We start from the raw sequence: 16,023 nt of genomic DNA, 5'->3' as shown, positions 1-16,023 counted from the left end.
GATCTGTGTGTTGTAACTTCCAAAATGAAAACAAAGTTTACCAAGGCTGCTTTGTGATTTCAGCTTAAGAAGGGAAAGGATGTTTTCAGAGGTATTTTTATTTTCTTTATCTAGAAGTATGAAAAGACTTCTGATAACAGCACTTAATGCAGCAGAGCGAGACAAGGGGGTTGAACTAGACAAATCTCTGCCAGGAACAAGTCCTTCAGACAGTTGTTACACCTGTGTGTTTTGCCTTGAAACATACTGGGTCCAAGGTGACTTTGTGAAGAGCTGCTGTAACCCAACGAACCTTCATAGGTGAGTGCCCTGGAGTGAAACATTCTGGCCTGTCTTTTGCCAGGAATGAAACCACAGGTTCGTAATGAGTCATCTTAGCATTGCAACTGATGAATACTGGCTGACTAAAAATACTGCTTTTTTGCTTTTGTTACTTTTGTTGGTTTGTTTTTCTTTCACCAGGCTAGGTGCATTCTCTGTGTATATGGCAACATAAACTTTTGTTGGCAAGCTTTCCACACATGGTTTTCTTTCTTTTAGGCAACTAATGTGGCTGAGCTATCCCATATGTGCAAGTATCTTGTGTCATTTGCATCTGCAACCAATCGCAGCTAATACATGTGTGTTTTACTTTGCACTGTGCACCATACTGACCGGGGAGCATCCATGTTGGGCAGCCTCAATGGATTCTTCACCTATGCTGATCCCCTGTCCTCTTTGAACAGGATGTTTTGCAGACCTGAGCTGAGACCTGTGCTCTCCTTTCTTGAGAGGCTCTTCCAAGCTTTCAGACTGTTGGGAGCAGGCAATGATGTTGGTTGTAGGTCTTCAGAGTTATTATTCTGGGTGTCCAGCATCAGCTGACTGTCCCTTCCCTGTGTCAGTTTTCTGCCTCCATCAAATTCTTCCTTGCTCTCTTGATGCAGCTCCTAATCTCAGTTACTGCAGCCCAGCATGTGTGGAGTGGCCTCAGACCAGCTACATCCCTCCACCTGCTTGCTGAGGGCTTGTCTTGGGGCCTTGTTTCTGAAATGATTCAGTTCAGAGTTGCATTTCAGTACTGTGGAAGTTTGTCAGGATGAATGTTGGATAAAGGAAGTGAAGGAAATGAGTAGTCAGTCTACATGGTCTTGCCTCTGCTTCATTATTAACACCCCCTCGAGGACTGCCAGGACGACTCTTGTCATTTTGCTCCTGCTCTTATCACAGTAGAGGTTTCCTACCAAGACTGAAATGCATCTTCAGCATCACTTACACTCCTCCGAGCCTTACAGCTTGTTTTATTAAATGAGGGCAGGACATTAGATTTATTCTCATTCTATGTTACACTGCTATTGAAATGCTACAAGTATTTATTCATAGGGTGAACATCCAGCAAGGCCATATGGCACCCTCGCTGGTGACAGGCTGCATCTGAATGGTGAGTTATCCTAGAGAAGAGTGCATAACCTTTGAGCACTGATGACCCAGTGAAACCTCTCATCATAAGTCTCCTCCTGCCAGGTAAGCCAGGTTGTCCACAGGACCCTGACATGAGTTTTGGCCACTGCTAACTGCGGTCACTGGTTGTCACCATGTTTAAAACGTTTATTTCTGGATGGATCATCAGTTTAATAGGACACATGCTGGCAGCCAGAACAGGAGAGTGGTGGTATTTTGCTGATCAGTCAATTAGTCCATCTTCCAGCTTACAATGAAGAAAACAGTTGAGCACCTACAACAGGGATCTTACGTCAGCTGTGTGCTTTCAGGCTCTTGTACCTTCAGGCTCTTGTGACTGACTTGACTTAATCATTTATGCACTGCTAAAGAGCCGCTTGCTGGTGCTTCCTGCTAATCACATTTGATTAGCAAAACTTCAGGCCGTCCTTTGTGTGAGAACATCTCCTCATAACCATGTGTGAAGTTCAGTGGCACATTTTGGGGAAACACATAGAAATCCTGCAGCAGCACTGTGGATACTGCACATGACCAGGGTGGGAAACAGATGCTTTTATTTTAGTGGAAGTGTAATGATTTTACTTGTACATAGCAAAGTATGCTGAGATTAAGAAATACCCTCTGGGGGTAGGTGGAGGGAAGGCATTCTTCATTTCTTCTCTTAAGCCTTAACTGGCGCCTTGGAGTATGAAACGGCAGTTGGAATTCGATGTTTGTGGTGATGAAAATCGAATGAACAAAAGTTCTCAACTTGGTGCTTAGCCATTGAAGAATTTCATACCATAGAAATCACACTGTCATGGACTGCAATTTGTCAGGAGGATTTTGTATACTGACTGCAACTGACCTCAGATATGGGACACATAAGACACTGAAAGGGTTTTGGTGGGGTGGTGAGGTTTATTTGTTGTTGTACATTAAAATAGCAGGAGTCAGAGGAAATATTAACCTATTTGTGTCAATTTCACCCTCAGCTGTCAAACACTAGGTGTGCTTGCTGCCTGGAAGAATGACACAGCCTTAGGAGAACTGCAAGGAGGCTAAAAAGGAGGAAAAGAAGAGCACGTGTTGGTTGGGAGGGCTTATGAAAATTCCCGCTAAGCAAATGCTTCAGTGATTAAAAAGAGGAGAGGTGCCTCTGCCTGTCCTCTCCTCCCCTTCCTGCTCAAGGAGTACTGATGCTTTTTGCCTTTTAAATCTCACTAATGTTGCTGGGGCTTGAATTTGGCCTTTAAACTTCTAAAATCCTTTTTGGTGGTGTTACCCTGTGAACAAGGCAATGGTTTCTTCCGTGCTTCACTTTTTAGCAATTGGGAATTCCCTGGTTGTGATCCCAGCTGGAACCAGTGCTATGCTTGGATGCTGCTGAAACCTGCACCACTGTACCTTGTGCACTTAGAGCCAGGTTTGAATGAAGCAGCAAAAGAAGAGAACGTGGGTTACTTTGTAATGGGGAATCCTAAACCACTCTGGGCTGGAAGTCCTAGTGTATCATACCATGCACTGGAGAGGCACATGCTTGTTCATACATAGACAGAGCACACCCCCTTTTTTTATTTTATTTTATTTCCTGAAGGACCCACACTCTGGCTTCTAGTTTGTTTGGCTCTGTTGCTATATTGTTACTTCCTTTCTTTTCCTTAGGAAATCCACGCAGTTTCCTTGATGTAACTTTCTGTGCTTTGTGTTGATACATTTCCTATTCTGTTAGTTTCTTACCAATGACCTCAATTCTCCCCATTTCCCAGGTGCTCCCTCACTGGGGCAATGGAATCACTGCCTCTCCTTTGCCAGCACAGAGGGTACTGGGATCCTGCCTTGAGGTCTGCAAGGACTGATGTCCCTCCAAAAGGTCCCTTCATCTCCTCTGCTACACATACAAGCAACAAGCTTCAGAAAAGAGAGCAGGTACTGACATGAGGAAACTTCTCATGTGTTGTATGCTCTTTCCAATGTATGTCAGCTCCTCAGGAATGCTTGCCAGGGGATATATTGGCTAGCTAGGGTTATCAGAATATAAACAGGGTGTTTTTTTTTTGGCGGGGAAGGACAGGAACCTCATAAGGGAGAATAACAGCTTATACACATTTAGATTTCCAAGTAATTCTCCCCACTCCCTTTCTTGCCCCTTTTACAGGGCAATGTAAGCCTTAAAACATCACAGCTTCTCTCCCCTGTAAAACAGTCCCATGTCCCTCAGTTCAAACACACTGACTGTGTTTCCAGATCTGGTAAATGATGTATGTTTCAAGGCTTTTGATGTGGTTCAAATACAAAGGCTTCCCTTGAGGTATGGAGCACAAAGCTGTGTTGCCACACTAATACAGCAGTCACTGAATATTTATGACTTCAGAGCAATACATCTGCAGTATTTGTGGGAGTGTTTCTAACAGAAATAGGGGGTTTCCCCAGAGAACTGATAATTTCCTGAAAACGTTTAATCACCCCATTCAAAATAGAACCTTAATTAGCCTAAAGCTATATGTGGGATACAAACTTGTAAGTTCTGTCATTATTTTAAGATCCTAGAATTATCTTTTTAGCTTATTTCTGTTTGTAACAGTTCTTGGCACAATAATCTGCTGAAATTGGAAAAATAATATGACCATCAAGGCTCTTAAAGTCTGAACATCAAACCCATTCCCCTCTTCCACATTTGGGCGTCACATTAACATGTCATGAAGTTTTATATAAAACACTTTCTGGTTCTAAGTAGCGTTCAGTTTTTCCTAACTAAAGTTTAAGTGTCTCCTAAGGCATGCAAAGCAGAGATTCAGCACTGCAGAGAGCTTGAGGGGCAGCTTGCTATGGATTCGGTGCCTAAAGGTGTCTCTGAATAATGCACAACTAAGAGGTTAGTCAAGATTAAGATCTCTGCAGAGGCAGTTTTGACTAACAGCACATGAACCTGCTTTGTAAGAAAGCTTCTGAAAAGCTCACATAACTGGGGTGGGGGAAGTCTATTTAAGCTCCTACTTGCCTGAAAGATAAAATAATCTTTTATACCCTCTGAAGTCTGCAAATGAGATGTTTTTCCCTTCTTATTTATGAAGCAGAGGAAGTCATCTTGGATACTTTTGTCTTGTTACATGCTCACTTAAATTTTGGAGTCCATTGCTGTGGGAATGCAGGCCATTATACTCATTAACCGTATTTATTCCTTTACTTTTGCTCTGTAAATGCAGTAGACTTGTTTTTGGGCATACTCTGGTTATCACTTATCTTGGACAACTTGTTAAACAAAACACAACTTCCTTGTAACCGCCATTCTTGTAATCAGTTTAATGCATTAGTAGATACTTTGTACTGATTTACATAGCTTGACTTTAGAGATTAGCTTTGCTTTGAGTGCAATTATTTAAATTAGTAGAGGAGTACAATTATTCCTAGGAAAAACAAATTTATATAAAAAGGTTATACAAAAACATCTTAACAGAAAGTAAAACCTAACTCTTGCGTATTATAACTTCATAATCATAGTAACTTTTCATGATCTTCCTCTTTGGTGCATAAATTTCACTTTTAAACAATCATCAAGCATTATGGAAAAACTGAAATGAGTTTAAAACTAGTTACCCAAAGCACACAATGTATCTTTATGTAAATCCTCTGCTGGCATCTTATAAAAATATTGGCAAAGAAATAAATGTAAAATTCGTTGCTGACTTTACAAAATGTCTTATTAATTTGCTTTAGTGATACTGGACTTCTTCCACAGTTGGCCCAGGTGAGAGATTCCAGTATACTGGAAGCACAATGATGCTCAAATGGCCATTTCACAGCAGGTTGTGCTGGAGGCCGAGTGTTAGGATTTGGCTTAGAGATGTGTGGGATGCCAGGGCGAGGAAACTGAGGCGCAGCCGGCCTGCGAATCGCACTGTAAGAAATAATGCCTGTTATTCATGCTAGTTTACAATCAGATCAAACACTGTATTTATTGAATGCATGAGGGAATCAAACCCACAATCAACTCCTTCAGATCCACTAGCTGGATCTCAACTCCATTCTCCTTCTCCCCCCTGCCATAAGGAAAGTGTGATGATGTATGGGTAGGCTAGAGCACCACAGCTAAGAGCCTTGCACTGGTGTTGGAGGCTCTACTCTTTGGAGAGTCAGAATATTAGCAACAGAAATGTAGTTTTTGGATGTTTTATCTGCATTTTTTTGTCAGTATCAATAAAACTCAATCTCATTTGAAAAATAGCAGTCTGTCTTCAGACAGACTTCAGGTCCAGTCCTCCTAAGTGGTATTCACAGCATTCTTGTGTACACCACTGAATGCATTTCATCACTTTTATAAAGAACACTGGAGTCTTAGGAGGAAAAAAAGTTAAAAACCAAAACCCAATTTCATGGTGTTGGGTTTGGAAGCACAGATTTCAGACATGAAGTTCGGTTTCTCAGAGGATTTCAGAACTTCACCTTAAATGCGTGTTTTCCAGTGTGTGTGGGTAAATGAATGTTCACTTTCCAACTCTGTTAATACAGTCTGAAGCAATCCAAAGACAGAAAACAGCCAGAAAGCTCTGGAGAGGCCACATTTTGCAGAAGAGGAGAAACTCTGAGCTCGGTGTGGATAATTCACAAGCAGAACTGATTGACTGTGCTGGATAAATTGTATTCTGCGAATTCTCCCACATAACAATTGTCTAGAAATGACAGAGATCACCCATTCTGATCCCAGGGGTAATTCCCTCACCCCCTTGAATGATTCACCTCACTTCAGCATCTGCAATTTATAAGCACCTCTGCTATTACCAAGCTTTTCATAATAGTTATCTCCAGCTTCAGCGCTTTTAAGACTCAGTGCTTTTTTCCCATTTATTGTAGGTGACTTCAGCTCCACGCAGGGCAACAGCTCTGTTAGGAAACCCTATGCAGGAGCTGAGCTGCCTTTTGAAGGAAGAGTGGTAATTTTTCATTTCAGGTCATGCGGTAAGACTAATTTTTTGTGGGTCTTAAGAGAACTCAACAAGAGCTTTGGAGGATAAGCAGCAGCAGAGGCGGTACCTACTGCTTTTTGGTGTGGGCGCTGTACTTGTGTGAGTAGGAGGGTAGCAGGCTTCAGAAATGAGACATGGCAACACGGCTCTCAGAAGGAGCAACTGCCTTCTCCTTTGCATGGGAGAAGGGTGGCAGGAAAGACCTCGCTGAGGATTGTCCATTTTACAGTGCCACAGAAGGAATGCTATAACAGTGGAACATGGCATTCCCACCACTTGGAAAAGTTGGAGAGGCAAATTGGTTCAAAGTAACTTATCTAACAAGGCCTTTAAGAATGACATTTGTGTTCAGGAATAAGTTGCATCATTTTGTTACTATGAACAAATATTACTTAATCTCTTTTATAATTCTCATAATGCAAAATTACAAATAATACTGATATCTAAAAGGATAAACTTTAATTTTGAAACTTTCAGGTCCTAAACTCATCTGAAGGAAAGGAAACTGGAGAAGAAAATCTGACTTCTGGAGCTGCTTAGCACAGACTGTTCTTGCAGAGATCAATAAACTGAAGGAATCTGGGGCCTAAGAAAACCAAGAGTCAGAAAACTGGTTAAAGTTCTCAATGAGAAGATTCGCAGGTATGTTAACAGAATGCAGACATCCTTGTTCTGTGCCTTAAACTTTTAATGGCAACCATCCTTGCATGCATAAGAAGGTTGCATGACTCCTTCATTTTCAGAGGAATAAGCAAAAAATAAGAAACTTTCCAGGTCATTATTTTGCTGCCTATTCTTAGAATGAATGCAAGATAATTCATGAGGTCTGCAACCTCAGATTTTTATCTAAGTTCAGTTCCTGGTCAGTTTGTTCTTGGTACAGATTTGAAAGCTGAACTGATTAAAAAAACCACAAAAAACCAACCACTAATCCCCCTCAGCCCAATGAATGCTATAAACCAGATTTATTTACTTTTATCTCCTCGCAGCAACTCTAATGATCAAGTTTCACTGAAAGGCAGACCGACAGTTTTACAACTGCTATGAGATATCCATGGAAGCACACAGGTAGCAAATGGTAATTAAACTCACAGCTATTAAAGATCTCATTAGATGCCCAAACCCAAGAAACTCATAATCATTAACACAACCATCAGAAAATTCTGCTCTTTGTGGAGACAGTATCATCACCTCTAAGTTTGCCAGCACTTAAATGACCACTGGTCTCTTGGTTAATCAACATTTCTGGACACATTTATGCCTTTAACTTTGTTTTGATATTCAAGATGTTTGATACCACATATGGGATCAGTGTGTAGGGACGCACTCTAATAAATACAGCTTTTGGTTGTATAAACTCTATTAGGTGTGATAATGGGAATTCTCTTCAGCTACATCCACAAGTCAGGTGTCTAACTGCTGGCAAGTCTGCCTTGCAGTAACAAGAGTAAGTTGACACCTAACAAAGAAATCAGTTCTAGTATAAACCAGGATGTAGGATGGTTATGGTTTATCTTGTGAAATCAGACCTCTGAGCTGCAGTGCCATTCTCTTGTAACACAAACACACTCTGATGGAAAATACTTTCATGAGGGTCAGTTTCCATGATGTCTGTGTGTTCATACACATACTCTTACCTCTATTAATTAGGCATCTGCTCCTTGTCTGTTGGGCTCCTAGTTGGAGACTAAAAAGAAACAGATGCAATTAGTAGTCACGTATATCAATGATAAATTGGGCCAGTACAGAATGTTTTTCAGAGTTGAATAATTCACAAAATACAGACTTATGATGAGTCCCTTCTTATGTGTTTTGCTTCAAATGTGACTACAACACCCATCCCTGGGAGCAAGGGAACAAGAGACATCCATAAAAATAGGCAGGTGTTGTGTGGGAGAATGACAGGAGGTGGATTTTGTACAAATCTTCCTTCTAACAGCATAGCTGGTCTCTGTTGGTGACAGTTGTTAGGAGAGGCTGAAGGGAATGTGGATATTCAGTTGTCTTGGTGAACTCCTCAGTCAACAGTTTGTGGGCTGGTCTTGTGAAGACCTGACTTGGCAACAAATGGGCAGGAAACTGCTTTTTATTTTCTTGACTTTAAATTTGAGCATCACGTGAAGCTACAAAATACTTAAGAAACTGGAAATAAGCCAGGCTAAAGATGTAGCTTCATAATTCTTGTGCCACTGTGGTAAGCTACCAACAAACGAGTATTTTCAAGACTGGAAGTCCTGACTGAAATGCAAACTTTTGAAGTCATGAAGAAAAAGCCTTTTTTTTCTCTGACTCCTTAACTCTCCACACATACAAAAGCTTGCTCATGCTTCAGGATTTCAAGTTATTCCAATTTTGCTAACTGGGTTGAGTTAAAGAAGTTTGAGTTCCCATGGGCCCAAATGTCAAAATTAGGGTCTGTTTTTGTTCATCTGCCTAATGACCCATCAAGACGCAATGCGTACTGGTTAATGTCCTCAAAATTTAGTTTTCAGGGAGCTCTACTTAGATGCTACCTGCAAGCTGGAGTGGCATCAACTGATGAATAAGCAATCTGTTGGCAGCTTGGACTAAAAACAAGGTGCTGATGAGGTCTGAGGAATAAGCCAGACATTTAGCACAGCAAATGTAATCAATAACCTGCCAGTTTCTGAAAGGTGCATAGTGCTCTTTTGAGTGATTTTTTTTTTTTTTTTTTTTTTTTTTTTTGCATGAAGCCAAAGAAGAGATTTGGCTTTCAGCAGCTGCTTGAGCAAACTATTAAACCAAATCTGCTTTGTCATAGGCATGTACAGATCTAGAAATCGGTATCTGGAAGAAGAAAGTCTGTGAAGTATGCCGTTACTGCAGTGGATGACCTCAATGTACAGTGCCTCACAGGAGTGGGTCTGTAGCAACAGATAGTGAAGTTGTCCTTCTTGGATGTGCAGTGTAAGTTCTTCAGTGTAAGTACCTACTGATGCTAACAGCTACAAAATAAATGGTTTCAGTTGAGTTCCCTGTGGAAAAAGCTTTTGACCTTTCCACATCAGGCCACCTACCTCCAGGTCTTGCCAAAGATCCCAAGACTGGAATGTATGCAAAGACCAAATTGCTCATTTGCCCTATGCGTGTATTTGTCACTGGGGGATTACTAAGCACCTGACGTGTTTCCCAACACCTACCTTCACTTAAAACTATTATGTAAGTTCACACTGAAATAATAACAATTAAAAATTCAAGCTTAGCATTTGCTTAATGCAGTACTGGTTTTCTGAAGTCCATCTGAGTTGTAGTTTGTTTTCTGTGGCCTCTATCTTGCTCATTACCCAGCAGTGAAATAGTGACAGCTACTACTCAGTTCTTGCTGCAATGCTGAGTGGACAAAAGAGTATCAGTCATTCCTGGTTTTGATGAGGAATCTTACACTATACTAGCTGTATCCCTAAAGACTAAGTTCATGGTTCTACAGGGATTAGCTCTAAGGGGAAAACTAACTACAAGCAATTCAAACACTCTTATGTAGGTTCTGCAATCTTGTGCTTATTTTTAGATGCTGGATGACTAAATCTGTGGGATGCGGCACATAAGGTGCCATAATGTAACTGCAATAGAAGGCAGATTTTGAAATCTCATTTTCAGAAACAGCTAAATGAGTTTCATGTAGGTAATTCAAGTGTCCAAAGATGTAGACAGGCATCATGCAGGTTTTGTTAAAATTCCTATGAGCTACAAAGTATGCACATGGAATGCTGCATTGTCCTTAAGACTTTAAAGGAAATATGTCTAGTCATCCTTACATAAATGTTGTCTTAAGCTGCTGCCATTCATTCTGCTAGTGGACATGCACAAACCCAGAAGACTCTCAAGCTTTATCTCCTCTTTAAGGGTACAGGCAAGGAATCAGTTACGCAGAGTAAGCTGAGGCCTAACCATATTTGTATGCTCATGCTCATTTTTTGGTGGTGGTTATTCTGTCGGCTAACATTTTACTTCCCTTAGAAAAAAGATATTAGTGGTGTCTACGGGCAAGATCACATCTATATTATATAGTAATGAGAGAAATCACAGTCTGTGCCTGCACTTTCTGCAAATGAACATTCTATATGCTTAGTCCTTATTTAGTTGTTCTTAAAGTAGGTGTTTACAGATATTTCACTCTAAGAGTGACAGAGCTTTTTGCTTTGCAGCTGACTGGCTTTTTGAGGGTGTTATTCAGCCCTATATTAAACTGTTCCAAAATGAGACATGAACTTCAAGATAGCATCAAATGGTATAATGGAGGACTGAACTGAGTGCTGTTCCCATTAATAACTTTCACTACATGGAAGCAAGATCAAACTTATCAAGAAACTAAAAATTATATTCCATTCTAATTTATAGGAGATATTTTCTTTTCTCATTAGAATAAAATCAAATTCCTTTTCTAACAGGATTTTGTTATGATCTCTTTAAATCTTCAATCAAGTCTTCAGAAACCATCTATGAAAAAAGACTATCCAAATGCCAACTGCAAACATGGAATGGGGAGAAGGAGGCCCAGGGGTTTAAAAGGAGAGTGTCTGCATGCAGATGTGAAAACCAGAATTCATTAAACAAACCTGAGGATTGCTAACATGCATACATACCGCTTTATTAAATGGCATGTGGAACAACAAGTCTCTGAAATGAATGCTCTTTGGTCTGCTTTCCTTAGGAACTATGAAAGGGAAAAGAAAGTAACTGTCATTTCTGGCAATTTATTTCTATCTGGACTTAGGTAATGGTCTTCTGCTATCCTTCCTTACTCTTGCCATCAATATGCTGTTGAGAAAGGTTCCATCTTTTGGAAGTTCTTATTTTCAAGAATTTATTATCCAAGATTTAAAGTGCACTGTTGGACAAAACAGGCCTCCATAACAATTCTTCCCATCGTATTGCTGCAGTGCACATCTGCTGATTTACATGCATCAGAGAATGTAAGACAGTGCAGCAAAGGGCAGAGAGGTTAGGAACATCATGATCATTATCTGAGTTACTGGATAATTTCACAAAATTTACAATTCTGGTGTTGATACTACATTTGTGCTGGTATGATTCAATAACCAAACTCTGGAGGACAGCTGCAGAGGCAGAATCGATGTGGCCTTAAAAGAAAACCCTACAGACAAATAGTTTCTGAGCATCATCCTCATGTCCTCATTAGCTTTGCCTCACCTATAGAAAACAGAGGGTAGGAACAAATGCAGTAAACCCAGGCCCTCAGGCTCTGAGCACTTTGTGAAGGCTTCTGGAGTGAACCTGCTCAGAATGCTGTACCCCTACTGACCACAGAGGACATTAAACTGAAATACAAAGTTTGGACTGGAACTCTGCCACTGAGGCAGCAAGAGTTCCCCTTAATTACAGTATCTATCTCACAAATCCACATAAACACAACACTGTTTAACAAAATAATGGAAGCACTACTGTGGACTGGTTTTCTGTCTTGCAGGAAGGAAATAAATAATATATTTAGGTGCTAATTTTAAATAGTGATATACAAGCAATACTAAACTGCCCTTCCACCAACATGCATGTACTGAAGTTTGCTGAAATGATTTCTGAAGTCAATACCATCCAATACAATCTTTTCATAACAACAAGAAAAAATATTTTGCAGGAAACACTGGTGATTTATACTGCTTCAGGTGACATTCAATAATAAAGGGAAAAAAAGCATAATAAATGACCAGTGTACAGGTTTTAGTAATGACTTCCAATACTGAATGGCTGAAGCAGTGGAAAGTTCATCAAGAATTTGCAAGTGCAAATTGATAGCTGATTTACAAATAACATATTGAAGTCGTCAAGTAAATTGTTCTAAAGAAACCATCTACCCTAATTGTGTTATGCAGTAGGAAATGGGCTACGGAAAAGCTGAGCCACAACTTGGTAACTCTCACTGAGCTCATCTTTGGGATGAAATCTTGACCCTGCTGAAGGCCTGATTACACTAAAATATGATGCAGAAAATGCTTATTACAAATTCAATGCCTGATCCAAAAGCCTGCTCATGCTTTGGATCAGACATTTGCAGTACACTTAACGGTTTAAGGCTACAGCGTTCCAAAAGGCACAGAAAGTGCAACTCACCATTTCGATTTTCCTTTTCTAGTCTGTTTCCAACAATGCTGTCTCTAAGGTGGTGTGCTTTTTCCTGTAAGTAGAAAACAAGCATAAAACCAGCAGCAGAAATCAGTAACGGAAGTTTACTGCAGCAATAATGAGTAACTACACAAAGCCAGATGCTTTAGCATTCTGAACACCAAGCTTCTCTCTCCAGGAAAACAATTTTAAAAGACTGAAAAATGTCTATGATGCACTTGTAAGTAGATGCTAATTTTAGCATTTATACCTAAGAGTCTTGTGGCGCTTTTTCCCCATCAGTAAGTTACACTGATTCTGGCATTACATTACAGAGGCTTGGGGTTTATGTTTTGCTTCGGCCAAGTGATTTTCCCTCAAAAATCCCAGTGAATACCAGATAACTACAGTGACAGCATGAAGTAAATTCCTAATATTCATACTGAGGTAAGTGAAAGACTTTCCTCTGGTACAAACCCAAAGAAGTCACACATGCAGCACAGAGTATAAATCGCCACTGAAAATAGCTTTTCCCCTGAAGCAGTGAAAACAGGCCAAGTAAATCCTTCTTGAAATACAGGCATCTTCTAGGTAACCAAGAAAAAAAAAGAGACTTATGACTTAGTGCTGCTCTCTTTGCACAGATTAGATATCGTCTTCCTCCACAAGTAATTCCCTTGCAGAGCAGAACCAGCAATTCCCATCTGGGGTGTGGGCCACAGACATATTCAGAAGGGGCACAAAGCACACTGGCAGTGCTGCTCAATGGCTAGCGCTGTGCTGCTGGTACCCTCCCTGTGAACTCGGCTCCAAGACTGTCCCAAGGCCCTTGAGCTTCTGCTGTTAAGTGTTCCACTGTGATGACAAAACTCATACTATTTCTTCAGTAAAAGCAAACACGAGCATTTAATCTCTCTCCTTGTTGGCAGCATTTGGTAGCTCTCCCACTCTGTTGCGTACCTTTGGTTTTCCTCTTTCTACTAAATGCACTTACAGGACAACAGGAAAATACTTTTGTTAATGCATGACCTCTTATAAAATGAGGGCATAACCTCTTCCTCCAGCTGCCTTGTTACAAGTAATTAGCAAACCTCCTCATTGTGCTTTTCTCTTTCGCTTGGAGCTTTGATGCAGTTCTTTCAGTGACTCAGTGTGTAGGCTTTTGTAAATCCTGTTTTTTTGTGCACCTCAATTTTCTCCATACATTGAATATAAAGGAGCTGAAGAGGACTGCTAAGAATTGTGAATTTTACTAGGTAGATTGAACACTTGCAGATAGGCATAAAGCCTGATGTAAGTCTATATATATTAACAATGCATGCTTGATGTAGTTAGGTTTCTGTTAGCTGACACTGTTCAATAGCTCAGTTGGTTCGTTCAGCTACCAAAGGTTTGTGGTTTCATAAAAGATGCATAGACCCAGCAGTTTAAAACAGAAGTCTCAGAAGACCAATATATTTAACTCAGGATTGCTGAATGCAACAGCACCTGAAGTCAGGCAAAATAAATTCAGGAAGCCTCTCAAGTAATCAAACAACAATGGAAACAGGCATCTAGAAGATTCAGAATGATAAGCAGCAAATTCCTTGGGAGCTGATAGATACATAAATCAGGACTTAGTTTTGACCTCATATGTGGCAGCCAGAAGACTAGGGCTTGTTTTTGGAACTTCTGATCAAGATTCTTCTCAAGAAACATAAATTTCAGACTCATACCTGTTGAGAGGACTGTAGTCTCTGTTTTTCCTTCTGCCACTGTTGAAATCTGTCAAGGGTTTCATACACAGAAGTTGTTCCGTTTTCCACCTGTTCCTGCAAGTGGATGAGTTCTTCCTGTTCAGTAGGGATGCTGTGTTGCACAGTACTATCAGTTACTGCGTCAGCATGACCTCTGTGTGCTACACAGTGCAGTAAAGGTAAAAGTAGAAAATATTAGCTCATTTCATTCCTTTATGATGCAATCACTTTTTTCTAAGGCATGCAAAGAGTAATTCTCTAATCTGACATCAATTAAAACCACACTGTCTTTAGAGTGCCCCTCCCCTTTCTTCTTTCTGTTTGGTTGTAAGGTTTTTTGGGAGGGGGTTGTTTTTTTCCTCTTCCAATGAGAGAAATGCAACAAATCAATAAGGATTCTACCATTACTCCTTAGTAGCAGAGTAGCATCTTAAACATTTCATTTATTACTATTGCCCTGACCCATGGATTCTCTACTAGTATCAGTTCATACAAGAATTTTTCTAACACTAAAACTGTAGTACTGACATTTTAAAGGCAATTGTTGCTCTGTTAAGACAAAAAATATTCACAGTGCCTTTTTACCCTTCCTTCTTCAACTTCACACATTACATCTCTCAAAAGCTGGGGCTGAAATCTGGCCAGAAAGCATTTTGGAATTTCACATGATTTCCTTCCCCCACGTCATTAAATACCTTGCAGTGACAAGGAAACACAACAACCTGGTCCTCCTATAGGTTATGACACAGGTGCACAGCCAAAGGGAAATGACAAGGAGACATGTTACCACAGCTTGGTCCAGGGAGGTGCAGCACCACATGTCTCCGTGATACTGATACTGAAATGACCCATCCAGAACAAGTGAGAAGCTGTGAAATAGGGCTCTGCCAGCCCTGTATGAGGCTGGTGCAAAGCACCTGTTTCACTGCACAGCGAATGCAACCAGGATTAAACTATAAGTATGACCTGCGTCAATCCTTCTGCTGTGTCATGCACCAATATATACTTTAAGTGAGGAAGGACTATGAGAAGGGAAATACACTAAAGAAGTAAACAACCACCTACTGTAGTTTCTCCTGCTCCTTCCTTTTGATCATACTAGCACATGTTAGGCATGAATCTCTACTCTTTTGCATCTCAGCTAGTTGATTCTATTTTGACACACTAATGACCCTAATGCCTTGCATCTGATATGATTATTTGGAGATCAGACCAGCTTAGGTAAAATTGCTTTTTTTTTCATAACAGAAAAAGGTGTGTGGGTGTATTTCTTCAGACCCATAAAAATTACTCTGTTTATCATGGAACCATAGAATGGCTTGTGTTGAAAGGGACTTGTAAAAGCCATTTAAAGCTTAAAGCCATTCCCCCTTGTTCTATCTCTACTTGCCCTTGCAAAAAGTCCCTCTCCAGATTTCTTGTAGGCCCCCTTTAGGCACTGGAAGCTGCTCTAAGGTCTCCCCTGAGCCTTCTCTTCTTGCTGAACAAGCCCAGCTCTCTCAGCCTGTCTTCACAGGAGAGGTGCTCCAGCCTTCTGATCACCTTTGTGGCCCTCCTCTGAACTCACTCCAACAGGTCCACATCTTTCTTATGTTGAGAGTCCCAGAGGTGGAGACAATAGTCCAGATGGGGTCTTACCAGAGCAAAGGGGCAAAATTGTCTCTCTTGACCTGCTGCTTACAGTTCTTTTCTATCTGCTCTATCATAAAAGGTCACTATGCTGGTTTGCAGACTTATGCTACCAGTACTCCAACACAGTAAGCTCTAGAAAGTCCTGTATTCTTTTCCTAAGAGGTTTAGCATTCACAAAAACTAATGTCAGT

The 16,023-nt window shown here is 40.5% G+C and overlaps 1 protein-coding gene and 1 long non-coding RNA gene across 5 annotated transcripts in view; one reads left to right on the top strand and one right to left on the bottom strand.

The window, feature by feature from the left end:
- LOC133282232 (uncharacterized) overlaps window positions 1-10,912 on the top strand; it is a 33,553-nt gene extending 22,641 nt beyond the window's left edge. Inside the window, exons 2-8 of the long non-coding RNA XR_009747630.1 lie at window positions 1,363-1,469; window positions 2,415-2,845; window positions 3,189-3,348; window positions 5,137-5,319; window positions 6,861-6,984; window positions 9,166-9,311; window positions 10,793-10,912. This is a non-coding gene — a long non-coding RNA (uncharacterized LOC133282232). The remainder of the gene's footprint in view (window positions 1-1,362; window positions 1,470-2,414; window positions 2,846-3,188; window positions 3,349-5,136; window positions 5,320-6,860; window positions 6,985-9,165; window positions 9,312-10,792) is intronic.
- BANK1 (B cell scaffold protein with ankyrin repeats 1) overlaps window positions 4,479-16,023 on the bottom strand; it is a 147,274-nt gene continuing 135,729 nt past the window's right edge. For all 4 annotated transcript variants that reach the window (XM_061478203.1, XM_061478196.1, XM_061478188.1 and 1 more), the window contains 5 exons: window positions 14,180-14,361; window positions 12,474-12,537; window positions 10,988-11,058; window positions 8,021-8,070; window positions 4,479-5,317 (listed from right to left, as the gene is read on the bottom strand). In XM_061478203.1, the coding sequence (XP_061334187.1) occupies window positions 8,026-8,070; window positions 10,988-11,058; window positions 12,474-12,537; window positions 14,180-14,361 (362 nt within the window). In that variant the 3' untranslated portion in view covers window positions 4,479-5,317; window positions 8,021-8,025. The remainder of the gene's footprint in view (window positions 5,318-8,020; window positions 8,071-10,987; window positions 11,059-12,473; window positions 12,538-14,179; window positions 14,362-16,023) is intronic.

The sequence above is a fragment of the Pezoporus flaviventris genome, unplaced genomic scaffold, assembly GCF_033815535.1.
Source record: "Pezoporus flaviventris isolate CSIRO_AGI_PZ_B2104156 unplaced genomic scaffold, CSIRO_AGI_Pfla_v1 ptg000002l, whole genome shotgun sequence".
Classification (NCBI taxonomy): domain Eukaryota; kingdom Metazoa; phylum Chordata; class Aves; order Psittaciformes; family Psittacidae; genus Pezoporus; species Pezoporus flaviventris.
Note: the sequence above shows the minus strand (reverse complement) of the source record. Positions and strands in the feature narration are given on the sequence as shown.